Below are 15,752 nucleotides of genomic sequence, written 5' to 3' on the forward strand. Positions count from 1 at the left end.
CCTGGGAGTACAGGGAAAAAATGAGGGAAAACATGACTTCCTTTTCTTAGTGCAGTAACCAATCAGCCTACTTAAAAAAAAAACACCGGGAAATGTTTTTCTTCAGGTTGTCTTCAACTAAGCACATACACAAAGGGCAGCGTCCGAAGAACACTGGATAACCACCTGTTACGCTTTACTTATCCGGCTCGACATCAACTACCTCTACTGTTCTATTATTAATTATGCTGCTCCACTGCCTCGAAATGACTTCTAGGTGACACTGTAGCACTTTATCAAACTCTGTAAATAAAATAATAAATGAGGACCATACGGGGCTAGCAGAAAAAAGGGTATCTAAAGTCTACATTTCAATGCATAGCTGTTAACTAGCCATGTGCTTAATGATGTTATCTGCAGACACAGACATGGTTAAAATGTACCCTCTTGTCATGGGCATTACATGCGCATTTGCAGACAATGTCCACGCCTATGCATTAACAGACAATGCTGCTGATCCTTGTTAAAATATCACTACAAACACTTCTGAAAGTATGGAAAAATCAATGAACCGTTTTGAAAAATACAGCATTTAATCAGCAAATGACTGTGAATGAAAGAAAACAGCCTGCTTTAATTATCAATGAGTCATACACTGCACAGGTCTGCCAGAGTCCAGACTGCAGTCCAACTCATTATTTCACATACATGGAACCACGTGGGTACACCATGGCTAGAGGGCTTATTTTAATGGACCTTAAAAAATGTTAAGCAGGTGAACTGGGCTAGAAAATGTGGCACTCTACAAGCTCCAATCAAAAGGTGTGGTGGTGTGGCGCTAAAGAATAAAACGAGTCATTACCTTCACAGAATCCACTGAAGCAGTAATCCGAAGGAAAATTTTTTATGATTCACTACAGATGGCAAACTCGTGTATCAGAAATTGAGCCCTGCAAACTCTCTAATTTGTTCAAGATGGCGAGGTGCAAGGTCCTGATTCTGTAGTCTGGGTTACAGTTGTTAACCATTCCGGAAAAAGAGAATTAACCACACTGGTAAGATTTACAAAATCACAATCTACAGATGTTTGAAATAGTTATCATAATAAAGGCATAATATGTGGTTGTTAGCTCGTAACATACAATAAATTTCACTAAATGAATTGAAGATGATGACTGACTAGAAAAAAGGCATGCAGTGCAAGCGACATTGCAATTGCCAATAACAGACCAGAGAATCATAGACCTGCAGTGTTGGGTCATCACATCCAAGCCCTGCTGTGGAACAGGAACCCATGCAGCAGTGAAATGCTCATTGGCTTAGAAAGAGCGCGTGAGAAACCGGACATTGATAAAATGCCAAACACTGTCCCCGGATGACTGTTCATTTGGTTATCCTCGATATTATGCATGAAGTTATGTGTATGTAGATTTGGATCATTGCCTTTTGTACTATTGTTTAATAGCGTGCAGAGTTCATACCTTTTTTTTTTATTGCCCTTAGTGAATTGGGTGGATTTATGAAAGAAGGGGAATGAACAAAAACATCAGCTTTTACTGGGCACTACACTGACCGTTGGCCAAAACTCATATATTTGCCTTCTGCTGAATACTATCCATCCACGTCACATCTGCAATTTACAAACTGAAATGACAGTGTCACTTTGCATTTTCTGGCTATGTAGCTTCAATTTCGAATGGTTTGCCAATAAAGTAAAAGGCATAAATTAAACATTGCCAAAGCCAGGAATCCTGTCTTTCTGTAAAGGCAAGTTTTTGGAAGAGTTTAGTGACTTTGTCCCCAGCTGTCCCATAATCCCATTACAAAAACCCATCTTGCGACAAAACAATATGGAACTGGAAGAAGAGCCCCTTTGCTGAAAATTATTTGCAAAATCAGCAGTTTTATAAACAGCCTGCACTTTACAAAAGTGCCAGTGAAATTCAAAGAATGCAAGCCTTCCTTTTATTGACCCAGCATTGACCGCTGAGCCAAATAAAAGGAGGGGTCAGCGAGCAGGTGATGTGTTTGTCTACTTACCTGCCTGCTGCTGAGTCGGATCCCCCTGCCTTGGGGTGCCTGGAGCTGAAGACAGATGAAGACCAGAAGAAGACAGAGGGAAGAAGGAAGAGAAAAGATGAAAGAGAAGAAGGAAAAGAGAACACTGCTGCTGCTCGATCTAGGAACACTAATGGGACAATGAAATCATACTAAAATTCCATGGCCTTGATAGACAACCCGGCCAAACAAAGGCAACCATGACAACATATGAAATCCATGGCTTAAGGGGTGGACTCTAAATCCATGTTGATGACCTGAGATTATCTAGACAGTTAAATCAGTCAGTAGTCAGGCATAACATAGGGCTACAGAGGCTAAAACGTATTATAGAACTTTGAAAGGTCAGCTAGAAAAAAGACTTTTCAGCTTCCTAACCATCTGCAGACAAAGACTTGATCAACAATAGAATATTCGACTAAATACCTAAATCTAATATGTGAGGCAACTACCTCGAAACACGTGTCCAGGGATGGCTAATGCGACACATACTTTTTCATACACATCGTAGCATAGGCGTACTCGCCGTCGCTACTACATCGACCACAGTTCCTTGGGGCAACTTGCTGGTGTGACGAGCAGTGTGCGGCCAATTAAACTTGATATATTACGGCTCCCCTGAGCCAGCGGACTGACGAGTCTTGGACCAGCACCTGCGCGCCATGAGAGGTACTCTACCTGTTTTTAATTTTTGGCAGTCCACGCGGCACCCCTTTACACTTACCTGCTCCCTGCTGACGAGAGGCAACTACCTCGAAACACGTGTCCAGGGATGGCTAATGCGACACATACTTTTTCATACACATCGTAGCATAGGCGTACTCGCCGTCGCTACTACATCGACCACAGTTCCTTGGGGCAACTTGCTGGTGTGACGAGCAGTGTGCGGCCAATTAAACTTGATATATTACGGCTCCCCTGAGCCAGCGGACTGACGAGTCTTGGACCAGCACCTGCACGCCATGAGAGGTACTCTACCTGTTTTTAATTTTTGGCAGTCCACGCGGCACCCCATTACACTTACCTGCTCCCTGCTGACGAGAGGCAACTACCTCGAAACACGTGTCCAGGGATGGCTAATGCGACACATACTTTTTCATACACATCGTAGCATAGGCGTACTCGCCGTCGCTACTACATCGACCACAGTTCCTTGGGGCAACTTGCTGGTGTGACGAGCAGTGTGCGGCCAATTAAACTTAATATATTACGGCTCCCCTGAGCCAGCGGACTGACGAGTCTTGGACCAGCACCTGCGCGCCATGAGAGGTACTCTACCTGTTTTTAATTTTTGGCAGTCCACGTGGCACCCCTTTACACTTACCTGCTCCCTGCTGACGAGAGGCAACTACCTCGAAACACGTGTCCAGGGATGGCTAATGCGACACATACTTTTTCATACACATCGTAGCATAGGCGTACTCGCCGTCGCTACTACATCGACCACAGTTCCTTGGGGCAACTTGCTGGTGTGACGAGCAGTGTGCGGCCAATTAAACTTGATATGTGACGCAATCTGATTTACTCATACCGTAATATTTACTTACAGGTATCATACACCCTCACAACGTACTTTCAAGAATAAATGCACAAGCTCTTTCAGTCTTCATAACCTTAAACCCCTAGACCCAAATAAGTTTGCCAGATTTAATTACAATATTCGGCAAAAGTGTATAGTGGTGAAAAATGGAACACAACCACATTGCATTACTTTTTCTCCTAGTTACATAAATATGTTGCACCATGGGAAAATAGGACAAACTAATTTTAGACTTTGTGTGCTCTCTGCAGCTGAAGGAATGGAAAACAATATTTCACATTTAAAAAAACATAAAGTAGAGTTATTCCGAAATAATCACTATTGAGCAAGCAGCAGAAACAATGTAAAGTCAGCTTTATTTTTTCTAGTGGAAAACACCACGTACTATGATCTAGTAAAATGTGTTTTTTTTCTGATGAAAAGCTTTGTGATGCAGCTTAGGTCACCACAACCAAGTGCACTCATAACTGTTACTGTGCAGACTTTCCAATCTTTTCGGAAATGACTCAAAAATGATTATTTAGCATGATCCACAATATATGTAAAGACAAATAATTGTCGTGATATTTTTCCCATGTCGTTTTAATTGTTTCTTGTCAGTTCAGTTGCCATATTTATGTCTGGCTCTGAGGCAGCTTCAGCTGTCTTAACAGGTTATTTAAATAAAATCACAATATGTAAATATATACAGATCTCTCCATTCAATGTTCTGCTGAAGTTTCATTCACATTTTGCTTCTGCAGCATTTAGAGGTTAAAATGTTTTGAAACATTCAAACTTAAAATATGCATTTAAATTAGATGTATATTAAATCTCCAGATACTTCTTCTTTTTACCCGAAGGAAACTACCTTCAAATCATTTAGGCTTTGCCATGTGAGGGCCCCGTTACAATTGGGTGAGACCCCATTTTTGAGCTAAAACTCCTCTTTCAGCCGAAATGGGCCTAATGGGCCTGACACTTCGAGGCCCATATCCACCTGCAAACCTGCAAACAGCAGATGAAAATCTGCCTGAAAGCAAGCCAAAATTCGGGGAAGAAATGCAGAAATCGGTAGAGTAACACAGTTTCCTGCATGCTATTCCCTATTTCAGATGCCAAAATTTACAAAAGGTCTAGTACTGGTATGGCAATACTGCTCGGTAAGAGTAATATTGTGAGCAGTATTACTGTACCATATTAACAGGCCACTTGAATTGTGATATCTTACTCAACTGTAAAATTATAAAATCACACATGTGAGCATTCAGATTGATGTTTGGACTAAGAAATTTCACTCATCTTTGAAACAGGGAAAATGAATTAAGTAAGTGATCAAGAAAGATTATGAATGTTAGACCTGGGAGAAATTTTAATTATGCTGGAGTAATCAGAGTAATTTCAAGTTATTTTTTTATGCAAAATGACTGAAAAGTACTCAATTACACCCAGTCGCATAATTTTGAGTAATTAGGCACAAAAATCCTACAGCGGGTATACAGGAACAACAAACTTAGCAAATGCAAGCAGCTGCTGGCTGCTATTGTTCATGTTATGGAGCATTTAGCGCTATTTTTATAGTGCAAATTGCATCCTCAGGTCCATTTTGGATGCAAGGGTGTATTTTGCGCTAAGAGAAATGCGGTAAATGTTGGATTACGCTCTTACCCTAATTACACATCATTTCACATAATTTTGCTATAGTTTCCAGGTAATTACATTACAGAAAAGTATGCGCTTTGCCGATCCTTACTGAATATATGGCATCATGCCTATGTGTGTAAATTGACCTCTGGACTGGGATGTATTTATTTCAACAGTGAGCACAATTTTCTAAGCCATAAAATATAGATCCCTGAGTTTGCTGAGGTTCTTAGAAATATCACTGTAGTATCTATGCTGAGGCTAGGTCAAAGAAGGTTGAGGAAGTGCAAATAACAAACTGACACAGTTAGCCATGGTGAAGAACTTTTCAAACTTCAAAAGGCAACAAAATCTAAACACGATGACTCTATAGCTTGTATTAGTTATAGTTACATATTACATGATATATTGGCCATATGCAAGTGGGTAGAAACAGTAGTTTTTTAAATGTTTCAAGAGCTGCAACTAAGCAGCATTCACACGACACAACCAAACCTAATACAAGATGGACATCAACGATATAACATTTTAATTATGAACCACTATGTAGCTATAAAAAGCCTGTCTAGTTTCTCCAAAATGTTCATTTACATGGTCCTGTAAATACTGATGGACTGGGGTGCAGCATTTACCAGGTGTGATAAATAATTTATATTCTGAATCTATAATCAGAAAATGCGGTACACGTACTGCATCAGTGTTTAACGCACCAAACTCCTCATGTGTCTGAGTTTCCAGCATTTCTTCTCCAGTAAATTTCAGCACATTTGTCTCGCCACAATTTGTCGTGGAACAATTGCATACACAGTTTTTACGGCAAAATCTGGAATTCCAATCCACGCTGAAACAGTAGTTGTGCTGAGGTCAAACGTACCCTTCTTTCCTCCAAGTGAGGATCAGCACTTTAGTCTACTAAAGGTGAAAACCAGGGGGAATATTTGTCATTGTATCACACAGTGTAGCGCAGCAAGTCACCTTGCTGCGCTGTGTGATAGGGAAAGGGCAGGAATGGGCCATACTTAACATTGTACAGTGCATTCCTGCCTTTTCTCAGTGCTGGCACACAATGTGCTACCTAGCACCAATACAGACACTCTTGCACCATGGTGCAAGGCTGCCTGCATTGTTAGCAGGATTGTTTTTGTGCAGGAAGGACACTTTCCTGCACAAAAACAATCTCCTGAGGCTTTTTCCCATTTCTATGTGTGCTGCAGAGAAAAAAAAGAGAGAAATAAACATATTGCTCCTTGTTACGCCTCACCTGGGGAAGCGCAGTAGCTTTGGCACATTTCCAGGTCTGCAACTTATGGTAAATCTGGGAATGCATCAAAATCCATTGGTTTTGCATGGGAACACCCATGAACCCCTCATGGAAAGCTGTCCTGGGGCAGAGTAATGCAACACAGCGATCTGTGTTGCGTTCCATTACTCTGTATTTATCAAGCCACTTAAGTCCATGCAAGTGGGCCTCGCATCTTAAGGGTTGCATTGCTTTTGCACCCCGCTGTGCGGTGCAAAGGCGACGTAAAGCCAAATATGGCCCCAGGTGTTTAATGATTGTCGGACAACATTACATTGTATTTTCCTACCACTGCCCTATTGTTTACAGGTAACTAATGTCACCCGTGAATACTACGTCTTTTGCTTCACATGACCGTTTGTGATTGTTTTGCACATTTCTTAAACCACAAGCTTATAACTACATACTGCACTTAAAAATGACCAGTGGTGACATGTAAATCATGCAATCATTAAAACCACCATCAAATTACATTGAGCGGGTCCTGTCTCCTTTGTTGAATCGGAGTCTGCTTCCTCTATTTCATGGGACTCGGAAAGAGGTAATTATTTTCATTAAAAAGCTGTTAGTCTCACAAGGTAGTTCAGAGTGAACATTAAATATATGTGTATGCTATAAAGTGGTTCAAGGTAACACATTCTTCATTATACACTCATGTACAAGTACATACCATCTCTTCGTTCTCAAACTGAGAGTTATACTGTGCGGCTTCTTCTGTGAGTGGCTTCTGAACGAGGTTTCTGCAAACGAGCCAGGTGGCCAGACTAGCAATGAACATCCCAATGTCTGGTACAAACATCCGTAGTCCATTGCCAGCATCTACACCCTTCATGCTGAAAAGACAAGAAATAGTGTGCTATTGTTAATGCAAATGTGATGAGCCATGTGTTCCATTGTAAAGACTTGTTGTGCAGTAGCCTCCAATGTTACATCGCATTATTTCACTGTGTAATGGGAATAAGTGGGATATCAATGAGAGGTAATACTTTCAAAGTACACTTTATGGTGACGTGGGTCACACCTCAAGTTCATGTGTCGAAGGTAGAGTCTAGGGTAATAAGTTAAGTAACTGTGCTTTCAGTTAACAGTTCTGCATACAGAGTTCTCACCTTATCAATCTAAAAATACTTATGTTAAATTAATCTGACTTGTTTTTTAAAACATTCATGAAGAACATTGATGAGGCAGAAAGGATAGCTTCACAGACATTACATTAGGGGAGACATTACGGTTCCATTGCTCACCATAATCAGTGAATTTTAGAGGTGTTCAAGTTTTGGAGTTTTGTATTACAACCATAATGTCTTTTCAACTAAAGCTTCATAGAACATGGTTTGCAAAGGGCAACCCATAAATGGCCTGTATACACTATTTAGAGAAGGGGCATGTAACACATTTTCTAGTATTTCACTGCTTATAGGTCACAAAGGGCATGGCTCTATGAACTGCATGAGGGTATAACCGAAGGCCATGCTCTGTGTGACGAAAATAATAATGCATCACAGACACAAGGCAAGGGTAAAACATGTGTTTAATATATAAGTTGCACATAGTGCAACAAGGCCATGGTTTGGAGCCATATCCACGTGCTTAGCACATGGCATGGACTATAATTGCCCCCTGATATATCTCCATAAAAAAATGTTGTCCAGAGATTTTCATTTCTAATGGTGTTTTTGGAACATTAGAGAAGTAATTTAGCTTGGGTAGACATTACTGATCTGGGCCAAACGTTTCTAGATGACATTTTTGAAAATGGCGGGTGTGTTGCAGTGATGATGTCATATTTCAGGAACCATGAGACCTATATACTTAATTTTGGTGTCAAAACATAGGTTATGGCGGTCAACTAGCCTCAGAGCAACCCTTTAACTATTTTCCAAAGTGGTGGCTATAATAGAGGAAGAGGAGACATATATAGAAGTGAAACAAATAATAATGGTTTTTAATCCTTTTATGTATACACCAAGCAATGTTGATGATCTGAATATGAAAACAAAATAATGCTTAGCACTCCTGTTTTAGACACATTTTCATTGTTCACTTTATTTATTTGTTTCAGCAATTACTTGTGGTATATTTGCAGAATGTTGAACATTTGAGAAGAGCATATCTACAGGGACATCTTTTTGTAGCACAGGTTTTGCAAGTACATTTACATGTAAGTTCTGTGGGTGGAGGCTTTAGAAATGTCATAGGTTTTAGCACCTCATCAATATCTTCCTAACTAAATTCACACAGATATTTCGCTACATATGCATGATCCAAAACATTTGCACATCTTCTGATCTAGTAGAACGCTCCTTTAATGTGTTCATGCACAAAATATGATGCTGGTAGAAGGTCACTAAGTGGGACTGATATCTTGAACTCACTGTACAGAGGATCGTAAAATGTGTGACAGTCAGAACTCATTTTCCACACATGCACAAGGTATTTTTCTACGTCTTTAAAGTCACAGTCTTCTTCTGTCTCAGCAGATCCTTTTAGAAACTTCACAGGTTCAACTGTTAAACCTCCAAGCTTTGTTCCAATTTTGCTTATAGTGTAATCACCCATAAGAGTATGTGCCTTGAACAGAACACTCGGCAACTCTCGGTCAGGTTTCTTGCACAGAATATGAAGTGGGATTAAGTGTCTTTTCTTGTCTGTTCCATAACGTATCCATAACTCTGACAATCCTTGATTTTTACGAACAGTGCAACAAATCTAAGGAGCACAATAGTAACTGTGTCATTTGACAGTACAATGACTTGATTGGAATATTTCAAACAGCCCACTCAACATGTGGCACAACATGAAGGTCAGTTTCCTCCAATTTGCTGTTAAGTTCTTGAACAATATGGCCTGTACATTTTGAATATATCCCTGCAGGCACCCACTCCTCATTGAAAATCATTCCACTTGGAATAATAGGAAATTCAGTGTTCACTGAAGCACCAGCACTGTTTTGGTGAGTTAACATCTCCCACTTCATCTTGTTTGATGTTGGTGACCAGAATTTATCAAGTTGCACAGGTATAGGTGTCGACTATTTGACGAAGGCGAGGTCAACTGTTCCACTTGTAGACATTCGTCTGATTCTCTCGCATTCTTTGACAGATAGCTCAAGATAATGGTCAAAGACAATGTGCTGTTCTTACAAGGTGCACACTGACTTTGATATCTGTCGAACAGTCTGAACGACCTCTCCGAAGTTTTGCATGGATGAAATCTTGACTATTCGCAATTGTGACATATAGTCCACAGAAACAGCAGTTTTCAATGAGGACACCTATTTGAATTGAAATTCTACATAAGAAAGGTTTTTTTCATGCTTTTGTAGAAGTTTGTGCTTTACTGGTTTGGTTGCAGCATCTCCAACAAATAATGTGTATGTTTGGTGGGAGAAGTTATACAACAGAATGTCCTTGATAATCACCCCTTACTTTTGTTAAATCCATCTCGCTATGTGCTTGAGAAAGTTGTTTGTTTGTAACCTGTTTTGTAGCGGCTGTTTGGACGAAAATCCTACTATGACAAATAAAGCATGAAAGTTTAGCTTTAGTAATTATGTCAAAAAATAATTCTCTTTCAATATAAATCTCTCCTGCTTCAGTTATAGCATATAGATTTAATCGATGTTCCAGGCCATCTAATAGACAAGTCTTTATATCATTATCCACATATTGTTTGGCCACGAAGTTGTGTAGTCGCACAGGCTCAGTCATTTCAAAGGGGTTTCCTTGCTTCTGCATGAAATGAAGAAGGCTGTCAACATATTTATTAAAATGTTGCCCTCTCTTTCCCACAAGTTCGTGGTGAGGAACAGTTTCACGATGGTCCATTACTTTGGGATTTGTCAACTCTCTGAAAACATTGCAAATATAAAGGACTTCATGATAAACTAGCTGCCATTGAGCAACATATTCACTTTTATGTGGCCGAACAAAAAGCCCCTTGGAGCTTGTCTTTGATCCCTGGATCGTCTGTTCCAGTTTCATATCTGGAGCCACAGCATTGAATTTTCTCTCTCTGTCTTTCACCACAAAATGCCTTTGGATAAATTTTCTGTAGAGGTACAGTTTTTACGTACTTCTAGCTTCTTCACTCTTTCCAAATACCAGGACTCATATCTCAGGTAGTTTATGCAATCAAATTTGCGAAACACAGTAAACTGTGACTCCACGGTCTTCACGTGTAACTCCCAATCACCTTCCTGATCAGCATGTACCAAGTTTTCACTAGAGCTATCATGTGTAAAACATTTCCCCAGTACTTGCAAGAGTGCAAACTTAACTGAAGGCCGACTGTTATGTTGCTGCTGGGAGCTCATTGTACATTCATTCATATTTTCGAATGTATGCACGCATGTAGTTCGAGTGGGCATGCAAATCCGCTGCGAATACATTCACCTCGCTGTTTAGATCAGCTACTCGGCTAAAAACTTCATCTTGGAAGAAACTAGCTGTAGATAAAAGCATGTTTGCCTTTTGAGACTCACATAATCTGTACTTTGTTCTTTCGTCAAACCCTTTGGCCCTTTTTCTAGCTAAACCATAGAAAACACATTGAAGATCCTCTGTTTTCTGATCAGTTGTTGGCGGTGGACGAGGGGTAGCCATCGATCTTCTAAGTAGATGGCCAATGGGTTTGGTTGTTGTCACTTTCTCAGATGACTCGGATTCTTGTTGTTATTCACTGGTTTCTGCTATTTTCTGTAATTTTTGCCAGGCTTTTTTCCATTATATACAACTTGTAGCACTTCAATCTTTTGTGAACTTTGTCTTTCCCTATTTCTGCAGCATCTTGAACTCTCTTCTGTCCAGTTGCAGTTGATGTTTGCTTTTCTTTCGGATTAGTTTTTGCATATGACACATTTTTCTTTGTTGGAGGAATCCTCAGTTTTTGTAGTTAGCAAGGAGGTAAAGATCCTCTGCTATCACCTGGTTGGCTCATGTTTATGAATTTGAATCAACAGAAAACCTGAAACAAAAACAATATTAAACCAATATGATGGCTAAAACACATCACATCTCAGTTATTTTCTGTCTCTATAAGACTACTTGACCACCAAAACCTATGTTTTGACATGAAAATGAAGTATATAGGTCTCATGGTTCCTGAAATATAACATCATCACTGCAACACATTCAACATTTTTGAAAATGCCGTCCCAAAAGAATTTGGCTCTGATTAGCAATGTCTAGCCAAGCTAAATTAATTCTCTGGACAACCATTTTTTTATAGAGGTATATCAAGAGGGCAGGACTACTACAGAAAGCCTTGCATGCAGTACCTCTGGGTGCATAGCACACCCAGGACATGGCCAAAGTTCCATGCAATGATACAAGTGGCTCATCTGACAAAAACCTAAACAAATAATGAGTCTGCTCACTGGAAAGTCAAATAGACCATGAAAACCAAAGGAATGATTTGAAATGAGTAGGATGCTGAAAGATGACTCAGCCATTTAGCTCTCCCTGATTTGCCTTGTTAAGGCCCAGCACAGTTAGAGAGATTTGCTTTTTGCCCTACAATTTGTGCTTACTATCACCAGATTGCTGACTTCTCAATTTATTTTTTACATTAATTGCACTCATTTCCTTACATACATTTGTGTCATTTTCCTGCAAGTATAGTTTTAGGAATGCAACAAAAATAGCAAGCTGACTGAATTATATCCCTTTGGTGCATTAATAGATGTTTCTTCCTTTTAATTCACAGTGCTGTCAGTGTGGGAAACTGAGAAAGGTTGTGACTGAGGCTGTTAGGCTTTCATCATAATCCTCTTAAAAAAGTGAGGGTTTTGCAAATTTTGATTTCTGCTTTCTTGTATATATGTTTTGGTTACTACTGAAAGAAGTAGAATGCAAGTGGTGTATTATTTGTTTCAATTTCCATTTTGGTTATAGCACAAACATTTTAGTTTTCATAGACTTTTTACAGAAGCTTTTAAAATGCCAAACAATAACATTAACACCTTTTAAAATACAGTTATTTTCCACGTGATATGTTTAAAATATATAATTAACATAAAACTCTAACTAACACCGTCAAGGCCAGTCTGTTTACTAGTATGAAATAAAACAAAATTCAGTTATTCCATGCATTTGCTATAGGAAACTTTATGTGACTTAATTCATTCTCTTTATATTTCAGAAAATCATAAAGCAAACAATCAAAGTAATTCATTATTACTATCAATAATGATGAATATAACAGCATGATTTGCCAAGAGTTGAAGTCTTCTCTGTTCCTTGTACATTAAAGGATTGACAGATCCCTGTTTTATCACAATCACAATGTTTATGACTTTGTGTTTACATAAAGTCATGTAATTTAAATATATTCAATCCATAAAATAGCACAGCAGATTTGTGGTTAGCTATAGGGCTTGTTGTAACAAGGTTTTGCACAGTGTTACCCACACTGGAAATCTAAGGGCGTTAGGTGTTGTCAGAGTGAGAGATTTAAATGTGCTTACATGTCATTCCATGGAATAAGTTTGTAAGAGCATCCCCACCTATTAGGAGTGATAGGATGAAACGGATTGGTAAAGAAGATTTTCCTAACAATTATTTAAAAATATGTCAGACCATGCAGACTTCTGCGCTAAGGAGTGGTGCATCTCCATCCTAAAAATGTTGGCAGTGTTCTGACTAGAGGAATGCACACTACTAGTGGACATGTTTTACTAATTGGGTCGTGGTACCCACAGAAGCTTTTTCCTGGTAGCAGTTTTTGATGTGCATATTAAAATTGAAGGAACATATTTAACACAAAGATGGGCAGTCACAAACAGAAAATGTTCCGTGAAGGCTATGAAATGCACTTGGATTGTACACATGTGGGCTGGAACAGCACATTGTCACTGTCCTCATCTCAGTTCTTATTCAGATCACTCTTTTTTCTTGATCTATGCTTTAATTTTTTAATATTAAGCAGTTATTCATTAGTTAGCTATCTGTCATGGGTTTATAAGCTATTTTATGCAACCATTTTAAATTAGTTTTACAGTGTAATTAAATGCATAATTTTTTTATTTAATGAGAAAAAAAACAATTTACAAATGTAAAAAATAGAATAACTAGAAAAGAAAAGGATATATGGCAGCTATATAATTGCTTCTGGAATTTTCAAACAACTGCATGAATGGAATGACCATAGTTATCCTCACTCTAACCACATGAACTACTTTACAGATCATATGTAATTACATTAACTGACTAAGCATGTGCCTTGAAGTGGAATGTTCTTTGTATATGAGTGGAGAACTACATTTAGTACGCTGATGAAAAGAAAGGTATCAATTTAGAGATACTTCTGGATGGCAGATTCGTTCTATTTGGGGGAGCTCGCTGGATATCTAAATCTGCACGGTAATGGACAAATGTATTAAACAGTTTTAAGCTCACAAATCCTACAAATCACAAAAGCAAAGACTGCTCAAAGGGATGGCATGTCTTTTGCAAAGAAGAAGCTGTTCACGAGGGACATCGTCCAATTTGTGAATGACAACTCAGACACTGGAAAGAGCATACAGCAGTTGAGAGGACTGCGGAATTCTTTCCCCACCGACCTTCACAATGCTCTTCACATCATGCCAGTTTTTATTCAATTGTAATAAAAGAAAATGCATTATGTGAATGTAGGGATACAGGTCTTCTTTCAGTTGCAGACCTTCACCACAGGAGCATTGAGACAAGCTGTGTTGTTTGATTTGGAAAACATGGCAGATGGTTTTCTATATCAGAACATGGTGTACAATGTATGACATCCCTGTTTCATACACAGCAGCATGAAACAGTCAAAAATTTGATCCCACGTTTACTCTTATGTTAACACATTTTCAAACTTTTAAGGAGTTTTCAAAGAACTACAGGAGTCTGAATGGAAAAATACAACTATCATTTTTTTCAAGCATGACTCACAGTTGTAACATCTGAGCATTGTGAACTAGGTGGAAATATCAATATGGTATAAAGAAAAAAAACAACATCCTCCATGCCCTGAAACTTACCTCTATACTTCACAATATTATTTGGCAACTTCCTAGTCTTGTACCTGTTTTCTTTCTTTCACTCATTATTGACGACAGTGCAATCTATTTACCTATGCAAAACTATATTTGTATTGTAAAGGACCCAAACACCTTTCGGTAATGCCCATGATATATAAAACCCACATAAATGAATAAATATACAAATAAATAATATTTTTCTCCCAAAAGTTTGAAACTGCCTAACTCTCTCGATTATTATACATTAAGGATACTGCATTACAAGGTCATTTTTTGCTAAAATTTGCTAAAATTCTGTGAAGATCTTGCGAAAGTATGTTTATATTATTCAGAATTTACATAATTAAAAATCTTTGATCCATACTAAAAGCTTTGTGTGTGGATAAACGATCACTAATGGGTCTGATCAGAGCCATGCTTTCTTTGCAGTGCGAGTGACATAAGGCTCCAACTGTTTAGTTTTAGTTTAGTTTTAGTTAAATAAAAGAAATGTTTCCTGGTAAGTGTATGGTGATAACACAATAAATCTTTTTCTGTTTTCTGTTCATATTTTGCCACCTTAGCCCTCTGATGTCTTTGTTATATCCCTACCACAATATTTGCCTGTTTTTGTTTCTAAGATTACCACTGTGGGGGAAATTCACTAACACTTTACACTGGGTTTGCATTACAAAAGCGGTGCAAACCAGTGCAAAGGGCTGATTTTGGGATTTACGTTTCAGGGCCGTCCCAAAGTAACACCAATGTAACACAAAGTTGTGGCTTGTACTGCTTAATTTCACTGGGGTGTACCATGGGTTGTACATAGGCATTTCAATGCAACCAACCATGGGTTTTGACTCAAATCTCTATCTACCAACACTGGTAGACAGATATTCGTGCCAAAATTGTACAGTTTACACCTCCCCAAGGCAGGCATAACGTTACAGAGAAATTTTCTTTTCTCAAAGCTTTTCTAACTTTGCATGTGTGCTATACTGCTTAGCACACATACAAGTTGTAATAGTGTTAGACTATGCCAAAGCATAATATTTTGTACTGGAATGATATCTTTGCAGCACAAATCCTATGTAGCTATCCTAATATAAGTGGTGTTGCTCTGCTCTCTCCCGTTCATGCAACACAACTCAGCAACTTTGCTTGCCGCAGTACATTGTGTGAATTCATTATAAATATGCCCTACAAGTTTAGCATGCCAAGCCAATTAATTCCTTGGAAGGATTTGCTTCATGAAAATGAAAAAGAGTGTG

The 15,752-nt window shown here is 38.8% G+C and overlaps 1 protein-coding gene across 3 annotated transcripts in view; it reads right to left on the reverse strand.

Moving 5' to 3' along the window:
- PIEZO2 (piezo type mechanosensitive ion channel component 2) overlaps positions 1 to 15,752 on the reverse strand; it is a 1,161,909-nt gene that overhangs the window by 629,968 nt on the left and 516,189 nt on the right. For all 3 annotated transcript variants that reach the window (XM_085607342.1, XM_085607341.1, XM_085607340.1), the window contains exon 5: positions 7,171 to 7,333. In XM_085607342.1, coding sequence (XP_085463468.1) covers positions 7,171 to 7,333 — 163 coding nt within the window. The remainder of the gene's footprint in view (positions 1 to 7,170; positions 7,334 to 15,752) is intronic.

Source organism: Triturus cristatus, chromosome 5_2, assembly GCF_964204655.1.
Source record: "Triturus cristatus chromosome 5_2, aTriCri1.1, whole genome shotgun sequence".
In the NCBI taxonomy this organism is placed as follows: Eukaryota; Metazoa; Chordata; class Amphibia; order Caudata; family Salamandridae; genus Triturus; species Triturus cristatus.